This window comes from Tachypleus tridentatus, chromosome 13, assembly GCF_004210375.1.
Source record: "Tachypleus tridentatus isolate NWPU-2018 chromosome 13, ASM421037v1, whole genome shotgun sequence".
Taxonomy (NCBI): domain Eukaryota; kingdom Metazoa; phylum Arthropoda; class Merostomata; order Xiphosura; family Limulidae; genus Tachypleus; species Tachypleus tridentatus.
The window spans coordinates 238,715,489-238,743,164 of NC_134837.1; the positions used below are offsets into that span (position 1 = coordinate 238,715,489).

Sequence of the window (27,676 nt, forward strand, 5' to 3'; positions counted from 1 at the left end):
CTGAGATGGCCCGGCATGGCCAAGCGTGTTAAGGCGTGCGACTCGTAATCTGAGGGTCGTGGGTTCGCATCCCGGTCGCGCCAAACATTCTCGCCCTTTCAGCCATGGGGGCGTTATAATGTGACGGCAAATCCCACTATTTGTTGGTAAAAGAGTAGCCCAAGAGTTGGCGGTGGGCGGTGATGACTAGCTGCCTTCCCTCTTGTCTTACACTGCTAAATTAGGGACGGCTAGCACAGATAGCCCTCGAGTAGCTTTGTGCAATTTTCAAAAACAAACAAACAAAACAATTAACTAAGATATTTTTATTTTTCAGTGGAATGGTTTACCTTCGGATATTGTGGAGACAGTAAATTTGAATGAGTTTAAAACAAAGCTTGCTAAATATATAAATGAATGATAAGGGCTGGTTTTAATTTTTTTATTTAATAGTTTTTATTTGGAAGAAAGAATTGGGCAATCGGAATGGATCAATATATCTCTTGTTGTTCCTAAACATTATGTTATGCTACAGAATGAAGGTCTGGCTTTCTCTGAATTGAACTGAGTTTGAATCAAAGAAAGTAAGTGAATGCAAAATTTTACAATGGTTTGTTTTTTGAATTTCGCGCAAAGCTATACGAGGGCTATCTGCGCTAGCTGTCCCTAACTTAGCAGTGTAAGATCAGAGGAAAGGGAGCTAGTAATCATCACGCACCGCCGAGTCTTGGGCCACTCTTTTATCAACGAATAGTTGGATTGACTATCAAATTATAACGCCCCCACGGTTGAAAGTGCAAGTACATTTGGTGCGATGGCGATTCAATCCCGCGACTCTCAGATTACGAGTCGAGTGTCTTAGCCATCCTGGACGGCAAAAGTTTACAAGTCAACAAACTTTATAAGCAGAACGCAATTAAAGTTAAAGACAATGTTTCTAATATGCTGTAAAAAATTGAAAAGATACCTTTACTAAGTCTCTCTGAATAGTTCAGGTTTGCAGTTAAGTTGAAAAAAAAATTAAAGAGGTGAAAAATAAGAAAGACTAAAATAAATTTCACTACTCAAAGTTAGGCTTTAAGCATTAAAAATTTCTAACAGGTAAAAGAAAACAAAAATCAACTTACTAACAATTCATCTAACACCAAGAAAGCCAATCCATTTCAATGCTGAAAAACTAGCTAAAAGTCTAGCTTAAACCTATCCGTATTTCAACAAATCTCAATTTATAGCAACAACTGTATAAAACAAAGAAAAGTTAGTGGTATATTTAACACATGTTCCCTCTATAGGCACAAGTGCCATCTATGTGATTGAGAAACACTCTCTAGTCAACAGGAGAATATCAGGTCCTTAGGACATCACCCTGTTTACCGTGAGAAATGATCACTATTATTTGCCTTAGCATATTTTATGATAGGTAGTTCTTCCCAATAAGAAAAACCACATCTCTTATGACTCATTCAATTCCATGGATCACTAAAGTGAATGAAGTTATTCTCTCTCTTAACCGACGTATTAATGTAAAATCACCACAAAGTCATGAAATTTTGAAAAGTAATTTCGAGTAATTAAAGGACAGAAAAGAATAGTAGCTTTCCGTACCACGCTAACACACAGTTACCTGATCTCTGCAACTGCTAGAGATTCGAGTGTGTGTGTGTGTTTTCTTATAGCAAAGTCACATCGGGCTATCTGCAGAGCCCACCGAGTGGAATCGAACCCCTGATTTTAGCGTTGTAAATCCGGAGACTTACCGCTCTACTAGAGAGGGGCTATAGATTCGATAAGCCAGTATGTGAAAGGTTAGGTGATTTACAGCGAATTGAAAAAAAAAAGGAAAAGACACAGTGTAAAGTTGAAATACAAATAAAAAACATATTAATTATAAAGAAAATTTGAAATAAGAAAGTAGATTGGCTGAAGCAGGAATTCTACATCGTGATTTTAAAATAAAATGTACTCAAAACAGTCTTTGATCTGTTTTTATCATTTTCGTTGGTCAGTCGATGGATGCAAGGTCTCACATGTTAAGTCATTAGGATTTTTAATGCATCTAGAAAGTTACCTGCATATCATGAAAGTTTGGTTTTGAAATTTTGCACAAAGCTACACGACGGCTATCTGCGCTAGCCTTCTCTAATTTAGCAGTGTAAGACTAGAGGGAAGGCAGCTAGTCATCACCACCCACCGTCAACTCTTGGGATACTTTTTTACCAACAAATAGTGGGATTGACCGTCACATTATAACGCCCCCACAGGTAAAAGGGCGAGCATGTTTGATGTGATGGAGATTCGAACCTGCGATCCTTATACTACAAGTCTAGCACCTTAACCACCTGGCCATGCCGGGCTCATAAAAGTGTATTATTATGTTCACCCTACTTTTAGTAATTATTGCTGATGATAAAATTATGAATCTAATGATTCTTAAGGTATCTTTAGATTGTGCCCCTTATGCTCCAAGGAGAACTAAGCAATGGTTGCTTTATATATGGGACATAATCCATTGGTGTTTATATGATGATAAATTAAGCATGTCCTATCCAGATGATAAACTGGTCAAAAATTACACTGGCAAGCTCTACAGCCTCGAGTTTTCTGGAACTGTGTATGTGAATGTATGACACCTTTTTTTTTTTTTATGAAGATACGCTTTTTAAGCTTAATACTTGGTCTAAAGATGGATTTATTTTTTACTAGACTAAATCTCTAATGGAAATTCACTATGGCTGTATCCCAACTATGAAGTTGTTTTTCATCAAAATATTGCACTACATCATTGTCCTGCAGTAGCTCAGTGGTAAGTCTGCAGATTTATTATATTAACAATTGGATTTCGATATTCATGATGGGAAAAGTGCAGATATCCCATTGTGTAGCTTTATGACTTAAGAAAAATACAGCTAAGTCACTGCAACAACCACAGCATCATTCAAATTTAGAACTAAATATTACTGTCTGTTTTAAAGATCAAATAGCTTAGTTAAGAAGTTGCACAAACAATTCTGAAATGACACATCTTCACTTTGGCAGTTCCTTAGGACATCAATGGACTCACTGATTTTTATTTGAACACTTTTGGACTGAAGTAGCGTAAACAAAAACCCGGTTGGCTTCTTGGACTTCAATTTTATCAAAGGTAGTACCATAGGACATCCCGAAGTGTACAAGTACCATCAGTTGAGAGAATGTACATTTGCAAGTTCCGAATGTATATTTTCTCATGTATTTCAAAAACTGTCGTGTTTTTTTAAGTTTGGGAAATATTTAAAAGTGCCATTGTCAAGATTACGTTTAAAAATTTCTGTTTCATATCAAAAGCTTTTGTTATCAAACATAACGTCAAGTGTTTTGTCAGATCCCTGCAATTTGATGTTCAAGTCATTTAAATGTGAGGAGAAATCAGTAAAAAACATCAATCTACAAATCGTAACAACATCAGATAATTCTTGACAACAAAATTTTTCATTTGTCAAAAACAGACAAATTTAATCTAAACACTCAATAAGTCGTTTAAGGACAGAACCTCTACTTAACCAACGAACATTATCATACATAACTAGTCTTGTGTACACCGAATTTGCCTCTCTTAGTAAATTCTGAAATTGTTTTTTCAAAGCATGTGCAGAAATAAAAGTAACTAACTTGGTCACAACTTCCATCACTTTTTAAGTTCTTTACGGCCAGCTTTTACACACAAACCTCGTGAATAATAAAATTAGAGCCTACCAATGGATGTCCAACATATTTTGCAAACAAATTTACAAAAACTGCTTCTTTACCAATCATGCTGAGTGCACCATAAATTGTCACAGAAACTATTTTTGAAACGTAAACCTGTCAATTAGATAATTCGTTTACTACTGCCCTACGTATTTCAGTCCATGTGATACGTTCAGGTAATGTTACCAAGTTAACCAGTTCTTCACAGATTTCATCACCCCTAAGAAATCGAGCTATAATGGCTAGCCTAGCTGATGATGTAACATCAGTGCTCTTACCAAGACAAATGAAAAGGGATTTACATAAACCAATATCTTTTGTTAGCTGTTCTGCTATGTTTGTTTCCATCTTTTTAATATTCTACCTTATACTGCATTTTTACTCACTGGCAGTTTTTTAATGTGCTGAATGTTTATTTTTCTTGAAAACTATCAAAAAGGAAAGGAGCACATTCTAGCCATTATTTTTTAACATACTCCCCATTAGTAAGTAGCTTTTCCATGTTGAGCAATAATCTTTGAAATCTCAAATCTAGCAGCAACTAAGTTGGAACTACCTGAAACAAATTTCATCAAAACACTTGACTGCATGTTGTTGTTGATTTCTCAAGAAATATGTTCTTTTTGTTCTTGGCTCATTCTTATGATGATGAAAAAATAATTTTTTAAAAGAGACTTTTGACCAAAAGCTTAAGTCTTTTATTTAAAAAGAGCATAATATCTTTCTCTCTCACACACACAATAGGTGACAAAATTTCAAACTGTTTGAAATTCAAAAATTACTGGCATGTACAACAGCACTCATAAAAATTTACATTTTATTTACTTCACACATCAAGACACTTAACTATAAATCTAAACACAGATATATACATTATTCAAACATGCTTATAAAAGTTACATTTATTAATTAAAATACATTTCAAACTTTACCATTCTAGGAATCAAAGAGTTTGTATAACTACTCCAGGTTAAACTAATTCACAGCACAGAGAACTAGTGACATGAGAAAAACATGCATGATATTTACCCAAAGTGAGAAACTACATACTTGTAATTCAACACACAGTACAAAAGGAATAGATATATGTTGAAATTATTAATTTCCACAATGTTTTCTTGAGACAAATCTAAGACTATAAATGTCACACTGGTAAAAATGTTTAAAAATTTAATATACTTTTGAATAAACAAACAACAGCCACCATTAAAACAGAAAGCTGTAAGAATATCAGTCTCAAAATTTATCATATTTTAAATAATTTCTTTCAGTGATGGAAATACAGCTTAGATAATATTCTTTAAAACTAACACATTTCAACCAGTTTACCAAGAAAAACCTTCCATGGTATAAGAACTTTCTTTTAAGAATAACATGTCAAACAGCAGGGTGACAACACCTTTTATATATAAACTGTAATGTTTTAAGATCTTCATATATAAAATACTGGGTTTAAAACATATTTTAAATTATGAAATAGCTTTCAAAAATTTTAAATTTGAATCATTAGATGAAGAAAAGATTTCATGGTACATATGTGCATTTTTCTGTGTGTATACACACACATATATATATATATATATATATAAACACATACACCCAAAACAATTACAATAATTCCCAGTGTTTGCAAATCATATACAATTATTTATGTGCAACAATATTTCCAATGTCACTATTGGCTGATTAATGAAACTACAACCAAGGAAAATGTTTGTATAAACTAATCAAAATTCATTAAATATTAAAAAACATAACTATCAAATTCAGAAGCTGTCTTTACCAATATAGTATAAGTATTTACTGACAGTATTCCGAAATTTATTATTGTGCAAAATGTAGTCTCTAGTAGTTTATTAAATTTTAATGAAATCCTAGCACTAAAAACTATGAACACATTTACAAATTTTCATATAAACATAAATATGCATTCTCTTCTTTCTTAAATACAAAAAAACAAGAAACATTCTACATAAATTATTAATACAGGCATATATTTATGAAGAAATAAAGCATCCTGGACAGAAATGATATTAATGTATTTTATATATTTCAAAATGATTCATGATCTTAATTGAAAACAAAACTGCTAACCTAAACAATCAAGCAGTAATAATGAACATGATTAGAAATATATCTGTTGAAGAGGACAAATGTACTTACATAATTGTTCTAAAAATTATAATAAACCTGTGTACAAAATGAATCCATCAATTATGTTTATAAAAGTATTTTAAAATAAACATTTTTAGAATGTAATTATAATAACTGATTTTTTTTATTTTTTTTTACAATGGTGATGTGGTAGACAAAAAAAGAAGTTAACAACACTAACCCTTATATTAGGATGGTCCTCTTACTGAGCTATTCAAGTAAAAATAATTATTATATAGAACCAATCTGTAAAATTTTTTGTTTTTACAACTGAGTAATTACAATAAAACACTTAGGAAAAAAAAGACAAAAAACAACAAATTATTACGGACTATAAAGAAATGTAGTAGTTGAGCTCAGCTTGTTTACAAAACTGACCAAACAATTTGAATGAACTAAAACACAAAATTAATAAATTAAGCTTGCTAAAAATACTTAAGGACCATATTTCTATAGCACCTCTGTATATAACTATATTTTTTAATTAAACTGAATTTGTTAACAGGCTTGATAAGGTAATCAAATTAAGTCTGTATATAAATTTTATCTTAAAAAGGAATTAGAACAAAACTGTAAACAGATTTTTTTTCCTAATTAACATAAATATGTTTATAGCAATTTATTGTTTAGATTAAACCTATGTTAAGACAAAAGTATACTGTTACTCATCAGATCTTTTTTTTTAATACAAATCATATTTTAAGTAGAACAAAAATCCTTACTCAAATACTGTTTAAATATTAACCAGTCTATTATGGCAATTATCTTTACAAAATAAATCTATTTACACAAAACATTTTGGCATTAAAGCAGCTTTTTTTTAAACAGCTGCTCAATATTTAAGAGTTCATTGAATAGAGAATGATGCATTGTTTTTAGAACTATTTGAGTAATTAGTATAAAAGTTTGACTAAACCAGTACAGAGAAAAACAAACAAAAAACTTAGACACAATACTTATGTATTAATAATTACAATAAATCTGTTTACAAATTAATCAAAAGTAAATAAATAACAACATTATTAGAGAACTAAATCTGTATGCAAATGTTTGAGTAAATTAATAAGATTCATTAAACTGATGCAGCAGTAGTTAAAAAAAGAACTACAAACATGAACACTTCCAGAAGTAAAAACAAATGTTTTAAGTTTTCCAAATTAACAAAATGAAATGTTTCTTGAAATATTCAACTGAATAAACTGTTATTGAATTTTGACCCTATGAAATATGAAGAAAACTGTTTACTAGTGTTGTAGTAAATACATAGAAATGGTTCACAGACTCAATGATGGTGGAAGAAATATATTTTGGAGTATTTCTAATCAATGACAAAAACTGATTTTATTTTTTTATAGTCTTATTTGATTCTAGTTTATAAATATATCTACAGCAGAGATACTTTGCAATTGTTATGAGAAGTACTTGTACAGACCACATTTGCTTTGGTTCTTTAAAGAAGTTTTAATACAGGGATCCTCATCTTCATGTGAACCTACATTCCTTTTGACCAGCAGAGGCTTATCAAGTTCCAGTGTACCAAGAGACAAATCTTGTGGGAAATGACTTCGAACTGCTTCTGCATAAGTCAATGGATAAGCAGGAGGGGAATGTTGATCTTGGAATAAAATTTTATTAGCCATCAGTTGATTATCTGAAGCACATCCATCAGCTATGATTGAGTTGTTTTTTTGAGCTATCAATAATTCTAATGAATTGCCTGCCTCAGCATTTGTTTTAGGTTGTAAACTTTTTTGAACAAACTGTAAATGACCAGAAGAGCAATCTAAATCATTCTTCCATTTTCTAGAACTGTCAAGTTCAATGTTCCTGTTCATACATGTGTATAATTTTTCTTGTGGAACATGACCATAATCATCCACATTTTTGTGGAGAATTTGGTATTTTCCATTTTTACTATCTTTTGGATCATATGGTCCTCCATGGATATTGTCCTCTGCAGCTTGCACTCCACCATAAACACTTTCCTGCAGATCATGTACCCCTCCAAGTACACTGTATTGTGTAGCTTGCTGCCTTCCAAATGAGTTTTGTAGCATTAGTAATCTTCCATGTGTGCTGTTTTGTTGAGCTTGAATTATTCCAGGTACACTGTTTTGTGATTCCTGTAGTTTCCCAAAACTGTTATTGTTTGATGGAGCTTGGACATTTTCATATACTCTTTCTTGTGGAGTTTGCATTGTTCTTTGCAAGTTGTTTAATGGACCTTGCTGTCTACTGTGTACAATATCTTGTGGAGTATGTAGTCTGCCATGTATGTTATCTTGAGGAATGTGTAATCTGTTGTATATACTATCATGTGGAGTCTGTAGTTTGTTATGTATATTATCATGTGGAACTTGTAGTCTGCTATGTATATTACCATGTGGAGTTTGTAGTCTGCTGTGTATATTACCATGTGGAGTTTGTAGTCTGCTGTGTATATTATCATGTGGAACTTGTAGTCTGGTGTGTATAATATCACTTGGTGCTTGTAGTGTGTTGCATATATTATCACTTGGTGCTTGTAGTGTGTTGTGTATATTATCATGTGGTGCTTGTAGTCTGTTGTGTACATTATCATGTGGTTCTTGTAGTATGCTGGGTATATTATCATGTGGACCTGCTAGTCTGCTGGGTATATTATCAATTGAAACGACTTGTCTGCTGTGTATATTATCATGTGGAGCTTGTAGTCTGTTGTGTATATTATCATGTGGTGTTTGTAGTATGCTGGGTATATTATTATGTGGAACTGCTAGTCTGTTGGGTATATTATCATGTGGAACTACTTGTCTGCTGTATATATTACTATGTGGACCTTGTAGTCTGCTGTGTATACTATCATGTGGAACTGGTAGTCTGCTGTGTATATTATCATGTGGAGCTTGTAGTCTGCTGCGTATATTATCATGTGGTGCTTGTAGTCTGTTGTGTATATTATCATGTGGAACTTGTATTCTGCTGTGTACACTATCTTGTGTATTATCTAATGTTAGTTGTAGATCTCTAGGTAGAGACCCCAGTGCAGGGGTTGGTCGTTTGGTTAAACAGCTTCCTGATGCACACTGTAGCTGTTTAGGTACACCCCCTGATGTTAGCTTTAGCCCTGTAGAAAAATGTTGTGGCGTAAGTTCTAACTGTTGTGATAAAATGTTCGAAGTAGGTTGTAATCTTTGAGTCAAACTGACAGGGGTAGTAAGACTATGTATTTTGGGCTGTACTCCTCCAGGTTTGTACACTGATATAGGCTGAAGCTGTTGAGGTATACTGTCCAATGCAGGTTGGGCTCTCCCAGACAACTTGAGCTGTGAAGGTTGTAGTTCTTCATGTGTATTTCCTGATACAGACTGCAACTGCTCAGGCAAACTATTACCAATGGGATTTGGAGGTACTGATAAATCTCTAATCATTGTTTGATGCTTTAGTTCATATTTCATAAGTTCAGGATAGGAGGATGACAAATGACCTGAAGTTATGGACAGCATATTATAAAGCTGTTGCTCAAAAGTACTTTTCATATTTGTGTGTTGCCTGTAATTGTTACTTATTTCATTTTTTTGTATGGCTAATTCAGGATATGTGTTTCGACGTTCAGAGAGATAATCCCTCACCTTTAATGGTCCTCTCATATACAGAGGTCGATTTTCACTATTTTCTTCTAGCTCTAGGGTAGAAAAAGAGTTAAATAATTTCATCTTTTCATTTGAAAAGTTTTCAACTTGCCCAAGTCCTAGCTGATTAGTTTCTTGGCCTATGTTTGAAGTAGACTTGAAAGATTGGCCTTTTTCTGAGGCTTCAAAAAGCATAGCTTCTAGTTCTTGTACAATGATAGCTTTTGGTAAAGAATCTGGTTTTTTAGATGGCACTTGTGACAATGTTGTATCTAAACTATACAGTGGCACACTGTTTTTTTCACAATCTTCTTGTGGAAGTAAGTTAATTCTAGAATGGCTTGAGACCCCAAATCTTGGTACAGATTTCTGTTTGCTTAAAAACTCAGAATTAAATTGCTTTACATTGCTATAACTAGGTTCTTTGGTTAAAGTACCACAATTTAACTCTTGCTTAGTAGAAAATTCTGAAGGTTCATGATTAACTGCAAGACCTTCATTGCCAATTAAAGTATGATGAAGAGGATATGAAGACACTACAGAGTTTGTTGTAGAGCTCAAAGAAGTATTTTTGTGTTGCAAAACTCTTCCACAATTACTGAAAGACTGAATTTCTTTGTGAGGCAAATGAACTCTAGGAAGAATCTGAACCCTACTATGATCTTTCCTGATCAATTCATGCTTTTGGCTAGCTTCTTGACTTGGGAATGATCCACGAATAGTGACCTGACTGGTAGCTACTCTCTGCAGATTGTTAAACTGTGGGTTACTGGGTTTCATGGTTACACTACTTTCCAGGTCATGGCAAAAACCTTGTCTGTGTAGAAGATCAATTACTTTAGAATCTTCTGAATGGTACAGAGAGTTTCTTTGGGCCAGTAATGATGATAAACTCTGTGGCAAGAATGGAGGAAACATAGCTTGTCTGTAGAGATGGGGCTGATACCTGGGTCCCTGGAATGGTCTAGAGGAAGGCCACACAGGAGGAGCAGTAAAAGGGTACACACAAGGGGAAAATAAATAAGGATATACAGAAGGGATGGTATATACAGCTGGAAAACAGAGAGAAGGTGGATGATTCATATGTAAATTCCAAGGTGTAGGAAAAGGGTTTAATGTAGGAGTAATGTATGGATTTGCATGATGAAAAAATCTTGGTATAAACTCTGGAGCAAGAGGGTTCAAACCATAGATTTTCTTCAACTCCACACCATCAAGATGAGTCTCCACTGTCTTCCAGGTTATTCCATAAAGACTGTTGTTTTGATGGCAGCAAAAAATAAACTTCTCCCAGAGCTTGCTGCAAGGCATAAGAAAAGAGTATCAACAGCATAGATTAATCAACACAACCAAGTTATCCACCCTTTAACAAGTTGAAAATGTAATACACGTGGCAAAATTTGTCTTGTCCATAATTAACAACTTGTTTACTTACTAAATGGTCATGATAATAACGTACATGAAATCTTCTCTATATAATTCACAATTACATACATCAATGTTAAATGTTTAATAAAGTACATAGTTATATCAGTGGTTAACTTTCAGTTTATTTAGTGTATGCCAGCATCATGTACCCATAAATTTGAAGGTATAGAAATGATACTGCTTGATGAATGGAATAAGAAAAACTTAAGTTCAGTAAATGCTTTCTTAAAAATACTTGCTGAAGGACAAGTGAAATACTGAACAATTTTATAAAAGAGACAGATTTAATAATGAAATTAAAATATACAATTTTATTATTTAAGTTACATCACATTTTGAAATGTGAATGTTAGTGTGATTACTTCCTAACAACTTAGTGTAGAATATCCTGTTTGTGAAATAAAATTTAACATCAATATCATTCATTCATTCATGCTTGTTTACATAATGTTTGGAAAGTGAATGCTGAGCTTTGCCTGTATGCACAGCTTTTCAAATGCAGCATGGAAAGCAGTCATTGTATATAGGAGACAGATGCCATGGTTCATAGTGTATATAACAATGTGCTAGAGACAGGAATATCTGGCAAGCAATACTGATTTTGGATTCTCACATACTAGGTGAGTACTTTACCCCACTAGCAGTTTCTGACAGTATACTTACAGTTAAACCTGAACCTTGGGGCCTCTGGTCAAGTTGTTTAGCTCATACATTACAAAAAAGTGGTGGTTAGTTCACAGCAAATTCCTGATAATTTGACAGTACAAAATCTGAAAACTTTTTGCTGAAGGAAATTGGGAGCATTTCTGGCACTTAAGAAAGTCAAGACTTACTGTGGAAACCATTGTTTACTCTATCTTTCAGCCTGCTAGTCTTGTATTTATCCTTCTATCAGTAATTCTGGACCAAAAGTTTTTAAATTTATATCCAGTTTCTTTTGTTTAATTTTTCTTTTAAATACAGTTTATTTTACTTACAGTACAACACAATAAACATCACTACCAGATAAGCACTGCTATTTTGTTTACCATAAAGATATAGTTTCAAAGAAGGTTGAAACGTTGTTCACTCTTCTACTAGTGCTTTCTCTACCCATACCAGTGGTTTTTGAATAAATAATACAGATATAGTTTTTTTTATCTTAACTTCACACATCTTGCTTGTTTGTTTTCAAATCACTACATCAGTTCTTTTACAGAATAGATCCTTAAATTACCAATAATTGTGAAGATAAATAATGGTATGTTTAATTTATCCTTGTAATATCACATTTACACTTAGATTCTCATATTATAAATGCCTAGATTTTGGTTTAATTTGTAGTAAATGTTAAAAGTAACAAAATTTCATAATTTCTCTTAAAAAAAAATTACAGGATTATAATTACATATACACACTAAGAGTATATGTTAGTATCAGATGCATTTACTGCAAATTATAATTCACCAGAATAATTAATTAGTTACTTAAAATGAAGGAACATGGACACCTGCATTTACGAGATTCTCAAAGATCTGCTGTTGTTGTTGTTTTGAATTAAGCACAAAGCTACGCAATGGGCTATCTGTGCTCTGCCCACCACGGGTATCGAAACCAGGTTTTTAGCGTTGTAAGTCTGCAGACATACCGCTGAGTCACTGGGGGGCCAAAGATCTGCACTAAGCATTATAAAGTGTAGTAATTATGTAAGAGCATTACACACCTAACTGATAAAAAATCATTTTAGAAATACTTATTGTGTTAAAACAAACTTGTTGTACTAAAAGTGTAATGGTCTAGCATATATTAACCATTTATACAAAGCTTTACTGAATAAAAGAGGAGCATAAACTAATTTCTTATAGCAAAATATCTAATAAATTAGTTTCTGTGAACATTTACCATAACAGGACTTTCAGTACATATACAGTCAAAAGTTGTTGCTATTATTATCTCAAATTCATCTTACTATACAGAAACAAGTTTGTTTAAAAACCTTAATATATCAATGAAACAAAATTAAGGGGAGACTAATTTAAAGTTTTTAACATAAATAATACAAAGTAAATTTATTAAAAATAAAAACCTTATAATTTTTTAAACCTTTAAGATAAAATCTACAAAATATTTAAAGTGTAATACACAAGACAAAAATATTAAATATCTGCAAAATATGATTCACTAACTTTTTTGGAAATTACCAAACTTTTTTATACCACTCACTACCAGTGGATCTGAATATTGCATTGTATTAACTACTTTTATGTTTTTACCTGCTACAACACTCAGTGTAAAGAACTAATATAAAAATTGGGCAAATGCTTTTTGATTTTGTGTTTGATTGTCAGTGGATATTGATCTCATCAGCACATTTATTCAAAGAAAAGAATGATCTTGATGTACACTCAGATATAAAACCCATTACACCCATACTCTAAATATCTAATAGTAAAACTGGTAAATTCTCTCTTAATAAAATAACAGATTATCTTCCCACCAAGAGTTTAGTGGCCAATGTTTTTCTTGTATTGAGAAATGAAAAAAGCCTACTGAATTTCTAATTTAAAATACCATGTAATAAACCTAGGTTTTAAAATCAGTGATCTTTGAACATTACTTATTTTTTATGTGACAAATAAAAGCTTTTCCTTTGTTATGTGTGGTGTGAATTTATTTTTACCCATAATCTCTCCTAATATACTAGGTCTGTTCAAAAAATACGTGGACTGACGTCATAAAACAAAATGTACTTTATTTAGAAGTTACAGGTCTGGGACCCCTTCAAAGTACTCTCCTCTCCAATGCACACACTTATCCCAACGGTGTTTCCACTTGTTGAAACAGTCCTGGTACGCTTCTTTTGTAATGTCCTCCAGCTCCTTCGTCGCATTTGCCTTAATCTCAGGAATCGTCTCAAATCTTCTTCCTTTCAAGGGTCTTTTGAGTTTGGGGAATAAGAATAAATTGCAAGGAGTAAGGTCAGGTGAGTAGGGGTGGGGTGGGGAAGAACAGTGATCAAGTGTTTGGCCAAAAACGCACGAGTTCTGAGGCACAAATTTCGCAGCAACGTGGTGCATCTTCAATTTTTCGGTCAAAATCTCGTAACAAGATCCAACTGATATTCCACACTCTTCAGCAAGCTCCCTGACAGTCAGACGTCGATTTGCCCACACCAGGGTGTTGATTTTGTCGACGTGTGGGTCGTCAGTTGACGTGGAAGGACGTCCAGGACGCTCATCATCTTCAATAAACTGTCGACCATCCTTAAATTGTTCACACCACTTGAAATATGCTGTACACTTCATAGCAACATCACCATAAGCAGTGTTAAGCATAACAAAAGTTTCAGTCGCAGATTTTCCAAGTTTAACACAAAATTTCACAGCAAGTCGTTGCTCCTTAAGGTCATTCATTCTGAAATCCGCCAAACGAAAAAATCGCACTTCACTTAAAACCGCGTAGCTAATACACAAATGAAGATATTTACAATCTAGAAATGGCGTCGTAATCAGCTGATCTGTGCGAACCTAGCGGATTCCCCTGGAACCAACTGGAGCCGCGCAATTCAAACAGTCCACGTATTTTTTGAACAGCCCTTGTATATCATTTATGTACAGTGATTTACTAGGTTTGTTTTTGTCATATTAGCTCTATCTACTTAACATTTTTTGTTAATCAATTTTATCATTTATTAATTTCACTTGACCAATACCTGATACAGTTTTTCTTCAAACAAAACTTTTCTACATTCTTATACATTGAATTCTTCATTTCTGTTGTACTGAACAACACAAACGAGTCACACCCATAATATTCCTTTGAAATTTGATCAAAACACTTCCAATTTGTCATGACAATTTATTATGACATCACTTCACATTTCCTCACTGTCAACTTTGCTTAGCAATTTCCAGTATGCCCCCTCAAAAAAGATAAGTTTAACTTTCTAAAGCACACATTTGTCTACATACAGTTGAGAAAGCCTTAGACAACTGAACACCTTTTTGTCATTTACATCTTTAATAAACAAACGTTTTCAGTATTTTATTGACTTGAAAGTTACTATAAATAACTTCCATATCTGTTAGTTTTATTAAACACATGCATAAACAATATCCTCACTCTTCTACTTCAATCTCCATCACTACAAAGTATATTTTACTTAACCAAGTCCTTAAACTGTAATTTTTATGTACTGGTAAAGATAATTTTCAAAATTAATACTCCTAACAATATCATGTGATTAAACTGTAATATTATATCTTAAAGATTTAACTATAAGTTTTATTTTCAGAACTAACCATATTGATTTCAAACCTAAGCTTGTGAATCAAAAGACAATTTTATAGGGCTACTTTATTCATTAGTGTCCCTTATACAGAAATTAAATAAATTAGAATAAAAGACAATATCACACTCTAATAGGACATGTTCTAATATAACTGACTTTGTGGGTGATCTGAAATTGGCATGTTCTTTTATGTGTTAATAGCTTCCCTTCTCTCTAGAACTAATACAGCCTTGCTAACAGCAAAGAAAAGTAAATTTATAAACGACTAATAATGACTGTGAAGTTGGAATTTGGTCCTTAAGTTTAAAAGAAATAGTAGGCAACAATTAGGTTTAATTATAAACACATCTTAATTGTATATGTGGGTATACCATTTGGAAAATCTGTTTTAATTTATTCTTATTAACTAAAGAATATCCACCCATATATGACAAATTGACATACATCACTTAGATTTACTGTATAAACACTTTGCTTATCAGAAGCATTCTGTCAACCACAAAACATGTTAACGTATTTTTGCAAATAAGAATTCTCATGTTCACAAATTCTTTTTACATAACTTCACATGTGATATATATTTTATCAGTGTGGTGAAATAATATTTTAACTGAATTAAAAAAAATATTTAGAAAAAAAACTTTGCAATTAAAATATAAACCAACTAATTTTTTCTTATGGCTTCTAACTGAAATTCTCCATTATTGTTACTAATTAAGGTATCCAAAAATGTAAATTTATAGTCCTTCTGATGTTCCAATGTAAACTTTATCCTGTTATCTCCACTGTTTAGGTGTTGAAGAAACTGAGAGGCTTCATCAGAGTTTGTAAAGACGATGAAAGTAATGTCAAAATATATAGATTAGTAAGGAGGTTTAAACTGTTGCACATATTTTTTCAACCATTGTTTTTCATAAAAACAAAAATAATTCAGCTGAAGATGGCACAAGTCTTGTACTCATAGCAACATATATTAAACTGGACATAAAGCTTTCCATTAATCAAAAATCAAATCCTTTAGTAGAAAAGTTCATAATTTTCAAAAAAGACAAATTCTTGGGATAAACATTTCATTGGAGTTGACATTATAAACCAATTCAGCTCTCATTTGTATCATATATTTTAACAGTACTTTGTATATAATGATTTATATAAAAAACTAGCACAGTGTACATCACTATCAAACTTCAATTCTTGAATATTATGAAAAAGGATAAAACTGTCTTTCAGAATGAATTAATCTATTGTAAATGTTTTCAAAAACTTGAAAACCAACCAATGCATGGGTGTAGTATCCAATGTTTAATACTATCAGCTGTGATTTTTGATAAACCATAAAATACACTGAGATGACTTAAGGTATTTCAAAAGTACTGCTTTGTATAAATTTTTGTTCCCTATGTTCTTTAATTTCATTAAAATTTTTGTAATTCAGCTTCCCTTTTATCAGTAAGATCTCAACACTGTTTCTTCTGCTTTATTTATTCAATCACTTTTATGCAAAATTACAACACTATTACCCTTGTTCAACTTAGAAATAATATTACTGTTTTCAAGTTCTTCATTTAAATTACAGTAACGTTTACATTCATCATAACTGTTAAAATCAGTCAAACTATACCACTGGTTTGACTTCTATTGATATAATTAAAGACTGATCAGAATTAGTTCAGATGGTTTGATTTCATAGTTTCCAAAAAATGTTCAAGTAAAGTAAAGTAATTTTCACACTTAAGCTGACAAAGAATATTAACTTTTAAGCCATGAGCTAAAGCATTTTTTTTAAAATTCAAAACACACTTAAAAATTAAATATTATCAGATTTTTCAAGAAATGAATTACGACCTAATTGTTGTCTTAAATTATTTAGCTTAACCAACTGTTTTTATCTATTAGTATCAAATCATTATTATTCTGTGTTTCACTGAATTTTTTGAAATGTATAAAATCCAAATATTCCCCTTTACTTTTCAATACTTTAAATGCCCATATATTTTGCATTATGGAGACTTTGGCCAACTGAACTTTTGGTTTTATTTCAAAAGCAAATAATTCAAGTTTCTTGGCAATGTCTTCAACAGTGAACTGAGGAACAGAAATTTTAAATTAACAAAACAAGAAACTACTTTTGTTTACACTCATTCAAGATATATAGGTGCATGACTGCAAAGTTTATAGATACTTCAGATATAGCAGTCATCCTTGAAGTTAGTCAGTTATGAGAAGTGGCAAGAATCACGCAGACACAGATGGCAATTTAAGGCAAAAGTGTAGCTATATATCTTATTTATAAATGTTTAGTTTCAGGTAAAGTATGCAACAATGTTACCCCACCAAAATTTAGGACTGACACAGTGGATGAAGTGTAACAAGCATAACTGCATCAAGAATGTTAATTTTTTCTTCTGCAGAATTATAATGTAGTTGTGTATAAAAATTGTGCAGTTACAAAATCCAGTCCATGCACCATTCCAATCTTATATTTACAGAATTTCTTTAACTACAGGGTATAACTATAGTGGCTTTACAAGAATGTACGTAACATGTGGTATGTTGATCACCATGCATCATAGTGATTATACATGCAGTTCTACTATCAGTGATAAAACCGTGGTAATAATACCCAACCTGCAGGAAAGCACCATACAACAATTATGTATTTCTTTAAAGTAACTGTTTCGAATAGGCCAGTATTACTATTATACAGATTTATGTCCATGATAGACACACACACACACACACAAAAACCCACTAAAGAAACATGAATCCTTATCTAAAATCTGTAATACTAAGGAAATAAAGTCACTTTATGTCTTAAACCTTAAGCTTGTTTGCTACTTTATTGCAATTGCATTTTTACTTTAAGCTACCTATGTTTTTCTATATTTTTAGGATCTTTATTCCCACCTTTTAAAGTAAAAACTTTAAATAATCTTGTAAATATTTAATAACACCCAATTATAAAACTAAATAAATTACTACCCACATAGAAGTTTGATTAAGTGATAAAAATTTACAGTCACACCCCCAGACTCAGAAATAAATATTAAAACCATTGTATGTGCTATTACTACATTGCTTACTAGCTAGGATAATTTTAAGAGTATATACATGCCGTTACTTACCGACAGTTACCTACTGAACATAGAGAAATGGGATCGCCAACAACTGCCACCATTGAACGAGCACGAGTTATTGCAGTGTTTAAAAGTTTAGGATTAGACAAAAACCCATAATCCATTTCTTCTTTTGTCGAATTACTGTCAGGTCCACTTAGTAAATTAGTGCATGTGTTTCGAGTTCTAACAGTACTTAAAAAAATCACCTGAAATTCTTTCCCTAGAAATAGAAAAATAAGTTAAATTCTAGGATTTTATTTAATAACAATAAATGTCAGTTAATTTATACTCAAAATGAATGCGTTTGTCTTACAGAGAAGATATAAAAACTTTTATACATTTTTGATGGCTAAACTATTTCTATAATGTCATGAATGCTTCTGATAAATCCATTTTTGATAACTTTATGACCACTGATGTTCCCCTTCAACTACTGAGGTAAGTTTATCATGTTTTATAGTTTCATTAAATTGTTTTATTAAAGTCTGTCTTACTTCTCTTATGGCTTTTTCATTTACGTTTTTGCGTCTTTTTTTTAGTTATTATCTTTTTATCTCTTTATAAATACATTTCTGTGACTATCAAATTTCATATTCAATGTTACTCTTTTTATTGTATTTTTTTAGGTTCTCTTAATCCTTTCTCTACAGGTACCCTTTCCTAGACATGACAGATAGTTTTAGTATCTTAAATTCAAAATTTTGTTGAACTACTTTTTCATCATGCTATTAGTATAGCATAACTAACAATCTATATTGTAATAGTCCATAAGTTTTAAGTTCCTTATCCTACAAGGAAATATTTTTAAAAATCCTGAATTTTCTGTAGTGTGACACATTTTCTCTACCCATCTTGCCTCCTATATATTTTCTCTACCCCTTGCAAGAGTAATAAATTAAACATAAGGTACTAACTATAGAATTGTCATTGCTCAGACATACCATAATTTCTGTAGCCTTCAATTTTGTTTGGTTACACAGTTATCAACAGAAAATCAGACTGTTTCTGTTATATCCTCTCTTTCAAGATATGTTGATAGTGCTCTCTTATGTTTAATTACATAGTACACATAACTGATAGAAAGTCAAGGTTTCTTTTCTATAAGATGACATTCTGCACAACATTGTGTTCTGCACAGTTTCACTCAGGGTACAAGCAATGTTTCAGTAAGAAACTTAATGACTAGCTTGGATGAATTTGTAAAAGCTCTTATCACAGTTATAAAGCAAGAAAAATTGTAAGAAGAAATTGTCTACTTTTTATATGTTATAGTCTATGTGTTTCAGTGCATTATTAAATTAAATTAAATTATTTAGTGCATTACTATTAGTAGTATAAAAAGTAGGCAAGAAAAGAGAAGACTGGATAAGTATTTTGTTTCTTGTTTTTCATGTTTATTCTTTATTTATAATTACAAAAGTAACTAAAATATAAATATAGTAATTTTTTAGGTTAGTTAATATTAAGTTAATATTAGACAAACTAAAAATAAATACTAATAATATAATAAAAATGTTTCATAAGAACAATAAAACTTAATTATAAATAGATAAAAACTGTAACAAGCTTAAAGCTACTCAGGATAATAATTGGAGTTTTATGTTATAATTTGAAGTCATTATAGAAAGAAGAAAATGGTAATTAAGATTTATTTTTTTGTGGATATGATGTAAGACAAATTGATCAATTTTATTTCAAGTTAAGGTAGACAAAACAACAAATAAAATATAAAGTTTAACTGACACAAGAAAACGTTTGAAATGTACTTAGGAGGTTTTAGGTATTACAAAATGGAAATATGAGATATTTGAAATGAAGAAAATTATTTTTAATCTTAACATCAAATCATTTTGCACATGGACTACTCAAACCAAAACCTCAATATATTAAAGAACAAAACTTTATTTCAGTTTATTAAAAACACTTCACTAAAAATAATTTTTTTTTGTATTTGAAAGTCTTATAATTTTAAATGAAATACTGCCAAATTTTATGAAGATATACATATTGTACTGAAAGTTAGAAGTGTTAAATATATAAAGATTTTAAATGAGTAGAATGTTTTGTGATTGGTCAAATTGACTGAATCACTGTTACACAAGTCTTTCTGTGCCTAAAGATTTAAAAATTATTGTCTAAAATATTCTCATGTATGTCTACCTGACTGCTGAAACATGTTTGTGTGTGTTTGCAAGTCAATTATTTCACTGGAAAGTCCTTATGATTGTTGATTTTCATTTTTTTTTCTGAAATTAGTTTTCCTGAAGGCTAGAATTCTGTAAAATACTTTTGTGATGACTGTAACTGTTAAATTTCTTCTGGTGTGACACATTTTAACAGCTGAATTTTCCCTCATTTCTTTCCTGCAATAGAATGAATCATTAACAGATGATTTTGTTAGTGTTTTAACAGGTGAACATTTTCTTTCATGTCTTTATTGGCTGTAAAATTAATACTTGACTAATTCTTTTTTCATATAATTATTAATTTCTATTAATAATGTGTCTGGAATCTCCTTTTATATACATCTTTTTCAATACTGGATTACTTCTTACATAGAAGTTAACAACAAACTTAGGAAACTGAAATAATCTTATGAATAATCGAACATTATAAATAATTTTGTCATACAGTGCTACATTGTGATAAAAAAAAATAGAAAGACAACAGATATCCAAATAACCTTTAGGTTCAAAGTTGGACACTAAAGTCTAATGAAATTCACATGATGCAAGTTCAGTCATTGGAGCTATAATGATCACTGGTCACACTCTGCTCTCCATTATTTGTTTGTTGTAAAGCACAAAGTTGTACAATGGGCTATCTGTACTATCAGTGTCCTTCACATAGGTCAAATCCTGAATGTTAGTATCACAAGCTTGCAAATGAGTCACAATGAGTCTATTACCTTCAGAATAGCATATTTAACCATAGAACAATGCAGTAACTATAAAATATTGATGTTTAAAGGAAAATGGTAAAAAATAAGCTGGTTATGCAAGTCTTTTTTACTTCTTCATAGACAAGTTCAAGAAAGTATATGAACCCTGAGGTTTTGTTTCAAAGTAATACATGTGGTTAAGAGTAAGTCAAATTTCCCTAACTAGGAATTTAATCTAATTGATTGCAGTGAAAAGTAGGGAAGTATGCAGAACTAATAAGCATTTCTCATAAGGCAAAGCTTACAAAATGATATAACAGCTTTATTTCACTGGTGATGATGTATTTCAAAAATTTATTTACTCTTCAAGAGTTAATGTGCACTAGTAATGCAGACTGATTTGGCAATCATGGGAAAAAGTGATCTACCCTGGTGTGCTCAAACAGAAGATTTAAGCCTTAATGTTATATCTGTGGAAATATTCATGTAAACAGACTTTCTTACTTTGATATCCTGGGATGTAGTTCTCATCAATGAATGGTGTATTGTTCCTGATGACATCAACAAACTGTAAAGTCATTAGTGATGTCCTATTCACGAGTCTTGCAGAAGCAAGTTAAAAACAACTTTCAAATTAAAACTTGCTTATTTTTTTATCTCTTGCAAAAGAGCTTTAAAGAAGTGAAATTCTTATATGTTGCAGGAGAAGTCTCTCTAAGCATTCTTCTAAAATTTATGCTATTATTAATAGTAGTTTGTGTAATCTGATTATTCAGCAATTTGGGGCCTTATTAAATTCTTCTGGACAGTTTGTATCTTTTTTTTTCCTGTCTAGGTCAGTATGATCTTTTCATGACAAGTAAATTATTTTTATGATGTTTATTTTAAAGTACTGAACTCTTTTTTACATCTATTTTTTAACTGTCACAATATTTTAAAGTGTGCCTGGTTTATTAATGAATTTCAAGCCTCTTTGTTGTCATTACATTCTTTCTTTCACAGTCTTATGTAATCTGTTAACATTCTACTCTTTCTTCTAAAGATAAATTGTTTGTTTTGGATTAATTTTTTTATGTAATTGTTGTTTTATTACATGTATATTTGTAGCTTATATTTCTTTTTTTAAGATCTACAAAAATATATCTGTGTTGATTTCTTTTCTAGTTTCCCTTTATGACTTTAATGAATACTTTTCAGTGAATGTCTAACTATTCAATATCTTATATATCGTATTAAGATATTTTGTTGGATTTGTGTAATCACTTTTTAGACATTTTTCAAAGTAACTACTGAATATTTCTTACATGTTTTTTACATTAATGTTAAATTTACATTTCTCTGAGAGTGTTTAATTTTTTCTTGTATCTTTTGATGAATATTGTTATATACTTTTTTTTTTTTTCATTTATTGTGATTATTTGTAAAAGTTAAGTAGCTTCTTGCATATCTCTTTGCAACTGATGATTTGTTTTTAGTGTCTCTAACATTTTTCAATCCTTCTTTGGAAAATACTTGAAACTCTTGTTTGTAATTACTAGCTGAAAGTGTTTGTTAAATTCTTTGTTGTGATTTTATGATTTTGTTCCCACCACATGGATTAAATGCTTATTGCATCTCTCTTTTAGATTAGCACATATATTTCACCTCTTCTTTTGTATGGTATTCTGAAAAGAAAATGTAGCCTTACAATTACTTTTATTCTGTATTTGTATGTATATTTTAAGTAATTTGACTCTTAAGTAAATATATTTTTCAGAATTACTTCACTATGTTACGAGAAGATTACTGGTAACTAAAGTATCCTCACTTACACTTACAAGTTATCTTTATGATTGATTCATATAAATAGAAATTTACTTATCATTAAAACTACACACTTGGTCATTAATTAATTATACCTTACACCTTAATAAAAATATTTCATTAGGATGCATGGTTTGAAAACTAATACTAAAAGTAAAGTCAATTTTGCACATTGCAGTTCATTGTTCAATAGAAGTATGGTGAAAGCACATAAATGCACAATGAAATATTACAGTATCATTGTTAACTGAATATAGAAAGTTATTAACTAATACTAAAGTTTACTTATAATTTATTATAAAATAAAGCAAACAAATACCTTGCACATTGAGTACATTTTCTACTGAAATTCCATGCATCTTATATTTGCGTAATTCAGATCGAATCCTTATTACCTGAGACAAAGAGAATTTTTTCATTTATTGACAGAATACAATAAATCAGCTCACCAACTCTCAGGTTAAGATTGTTCAGCTTTTAACATCTTGTTACATAAAAAACTTTATGTAAGTGGTTTTATCACAAAACTTCTTTCATTCATTCAATACAAATATTACCATTTTTTTATAACAATTTCAAATATCTATAAGCACTACTTAGGTTTAAAAATTATTTAATGAAATCATTTTTGAGTGTTGAGTTTTTTAAATTCTTTTGGGAAAGAGACCAAAACACTTAGTATTTTAAAAACTAGCAAAAGTAACAAAAATACAGCATTTTTTTTGTTACAGTTTATTATGAAGTGTGTACTGAAAAAAACTAATGAAGCTGAAATTTTCTTTGCTGGATATGCCAAATATGGTAGTTTCTTTTAAGGGTACTTTCAGTTAATGGATATCATAATAGTGACAAAGTTTGTCATCTTAACACAATTAACATTACATCTTCATGTACATTTATCTTTAAGATTTTACTTCTTTGCAAAAAATATTTTCCTTACTGTTTAAGGAAACTAAAATACTTTCTATATATATATATATAAAAAATTAATATTCAAACTATCATTCTAAAAACAGAAGGTATCAAAGTCTGCAGAATAAAGAGAAAACAGAAAACCTAACCAAGTACCAACCAATACTAAAGAAAAGTTTATTGATTTATCAAACTTTTAAGCAGAGATGTATTGAATTTCCTGTGGTGTCAATGTCTATCACAACAGCATATAAAAATGTTTTTTCCTATTTATGTATAGGTGTTTGTTTATAAGTGAATAGTTTGGTTCCAATTCACGTTGTTAATTAGTGTCTGAAAACAGCCATGAACCTTTGCAGATTTAACCATTTTCAGACCTTAGGGGTGTGATTAATATCCATGTTTTCCTTCTTACAGGAAAAATACTTGATAAAACTTAGTAAGTATTATATAGCTTTGGCTTTAAAAAGATTCTGCAACTTTTTTTTCTTTCTTTCTTTGTTAACCTGAAGATGACCTAAGAAAGTTGAAATGTTCACTGCTTTATTAGTAAAAGTGTTAATACCCATACCAGCAGTCCTGAGACACTTTTTTTTCTGTTGTGAGATAACATTTTTAAAACAACATAATTTATCTTTTATTTTATTGTTGATCAGAAAGTTCCATTTTACAGGTGTCCAGTCAGTTTAAAATTGATTGCTATTGATTAACACACTTTTATCTTGTTGGTCCACCACTTCAGGCTATAGATCATAAAAAGCATTACAAAATCACAAATATTTATAGGAACCTAGGGATTAACCTTTCAAAATTGCATCAGGTCAAAGTAGGTAAATATTTTTTTAACAACATTCTTGGTTGAGATCAACTTATATCTAATAGTTTTTAAATAAATAAGTTATTTTATTTATGTACTTTTTATGTACTGAAAAACAATAAATAAGAACACAAATCATCAGAATACACTGTAATTACCTACTGTAATTACTAAATCTAGCTGATGTCTTGCTCAAGAATAAAATTTCTGTAATTTTCAAACAAATATAATTTACTACAAAAACTTTTTTAGGAGTGGCAATAATTTCTAAAGACATTTATATACTCAGAAATTTGTGGTTGGTTCCTAAATCTTCTTAACTTTCTGTTAGAGTTCATTGCACTTCTCTGCAGGAGTTCTATCTACTCACCTTCTTATTCGACCATAAATTACTTCTCACACTGCTTTATTCACTCTACATGACATTATTATTTTATAATATGTTCTACTCATTGTAGTAATAAAACCAATAAAAAAGAAAAAAAATCATGTGGGAAAACATGGATAAATATTACCTCAAGTTTAGATTTAATTGTCACTCTTATAATGCACCCACAGCTCAAGAGTGTAAAACCTAATATTTTGACTGTAACACATAAACTATGGAATCTCAGTTCTACAGTCTGGTATGCTATTCACTGGGCCAGAGACAACTCAAGTTTATGAAGTATTTTGAGAATATATACCAAAGTACTATTTTGCTTTCCAGCAGCACATAAGAATGTACCCCTATGTCATTACATACAAAATGATGTAATGCTATTTTATATACAATCATAAGCTATAATATATTTTGGAAAATAATAGTGTCTAACTCTTTAAATATTAAATCTTTATGCTTTACCCTTATTTTGTTTCATTCACTTACATTTTATGATAATGTAAACAATCTTGATAATCTATGAGTGGAAGAAGTATGACTTAATAAACAAGTATTATCACACTTCTAAACCAGTATGTTCTGAGCTTTATCCTACTTTCATGTTATTCATATTAAAAACAAAAGATTCTGCAACAATTGCAAGAAGTGGCCTTCTTACAGTACCTGATCATAGTATGGAGACACTATGCCAATGCCATTTTCAGTTCTTTCTCCCCATTCTTTTGGCCATGTCTTTTGGAGTTCTGCTACTCTTGCTACAATTTCATACACCTGTAAAATAGTAACACAGAAATATACTTCAAAATCAAGATTTAAATATAATACTACCTACACATGTCAGTAATAGTCTATTCTTACATATTCTCTGTCACTAAAGGGTTGCTAGTGATCAACATTTCCACAACTGTATAAAGAGCAGATATGTTTTGTTTTACACTCTTCAACACAGCACTCTTAAAAATGTTAATTTAAAAACTAACTACTAGCAGCTTACTTGCAGTTTCTCCTAAATTCTTTTTCTTATTATCAGTCACACATTTTTATTCAAAGATATTATAAAGCATATTATATCAATTCATTACTTTTTCTAGCAAATCCATTAAATTTGCCTTTCTTTATTCCTTGTAATTACCATAAAAAAAAGAAAAGTTTTACAGAAATCTGATATTATTAGGTAAAAATAAATTAATTGTTTCTTGTATTTTCTTATTTGTTTTAAAGTCATACGACTGCCTGAGTATACTTTAACTATATGTACTTACTTGTCAAGAAAATGTATTGAATAAAACTAAATCACTGAGAAACGATCAACAGATAGTTTCCAATAATGAATGCTGCACTGGATGTAGAAGTAATTTTGTGTGGGTGTGCAATTACATTTTAGTAATACTTTCTTGGAAATTCACTATCAAAGTGTGACCATACATTAGTGCATATAAAACAGGTGAAATTCCTTTTAATGATTATAGCATACACTTAAATACTGAAAACCTTCCCTATCAAATGATATTTATACTATGTATATGATCCTAAATTATCACACTTTTTTTTTTCACAAACAAGTACAACAGGTTTTATTAAACCAACCTCACTAGTATCTGACAGGTTTTAAGTGTTTCACTGATATTGAGGCATTGAAGGCAATTTGTGAGAATCTTCTCTATTATAGTAAAGATCTATAGAGTAATTGGAATTACAAATCTGCATATGTATCAATTTTCAGAATCAATAATCTTGCAATGCTATTACACAAAATCAAACCAATCATGCATTCTTTTTTGTATGATATTTAGTGATTCTTGTAATCTTCTTAAAATATTATTGTTTGAAGAAGCTTATACATTATCATACATTATGTCATATGAAACTTGCAGTTTCCCAAGCAAGTTGTTTATTGGACCTTATAACTTGCTATGTACAACACTACTGCAGAACTTGTAGTCCACCTTAAGAATCTATATTTGTGTACATTGTAGTTGTTTAGGTATACACCATTATATTCACTCTGGCTTTGCAGTTAAATGTTCTGATGTAGATATTAATTGATGTAATAAAATACATGAAGTTGCACTTCACAAGTCAACTATCTGGTGTAGGAAAAACAGATAACGTGGACTCCAGACAATGTGAATCATGAAGGTTGTATTTCTTTGAGTGCATACTCTGGTAAAGTCTGCAACTGTTTAGAGAAAATATTATAAATGGAGTTTGGAATTACCAATAAATCTCTTATTACTGTTTACTGCTTCAGATCATATTCTATAAGAACAGGATAGCAAAATAATAAAAGACCTCAAGTTACAGACAGTGTATTAAAATATAGTTGTTCAAAAATACTATGCAGTCTGGGCTTCCACAAAAAAAATAACTCTCATAGCCACTGTCGCTAAACAAAGTAATTTTTTTTTAGCCACAGTGACAGCTGTTTAGCCACAATTTTAGGTCACCAAAAACTTTGTGGTGCATGACTTTTAATATGCATCAATTCCATCCAGTAAAAAATAGTTATAATTACGTGAACATCTACAAGACATTAAGTTTTGTACTATTTTTCTATTCCCCAGCAATCTTCCCTGCCAAAAAACAAAACAAAC

General features: G+C 30.8%; 1 protein-coding gene across 11 annotated transcripts in view; it reads right to left on the reverse strand.

Moving 5' to 3' along the window:
• Nucleotides 1-4,505: 4,505 nt before the first annotated feature.
• Nucleotides 4,506-27,676, reverse strand: part of Helz (Helicase with zinc finger) — a 106,835-nt gene continuing 83,664 nt past the window's right edge. For all 11 annotated transcript variants that reach the window (XM_076474169.1, XM_076474160.1, XM_076474164.1 and 8 more), the window contains 4 exons: nt 25,746-25,853; nt 23,291-23,366; nt 18,294-18,507; nt 4,506-10,770 (listed from right to left, as the gene is read on the reverse strand). In XM_076474169.1, the coding sequence (XP_076330284.1) occupies nt 7,269-10,770; nt 18,294-18,507; nt 23,291-23,366; nt 25,746-25,853 (3,900 nt within the window). In that variant the 3' untranslated portion in view covers nt 4,506-7,268. The remainder of the gene's footprint in view (nt 10,771-18,293; nt 18,508-23,290; nt 23,367-25,745; nt 25,854-27,676) is intronic.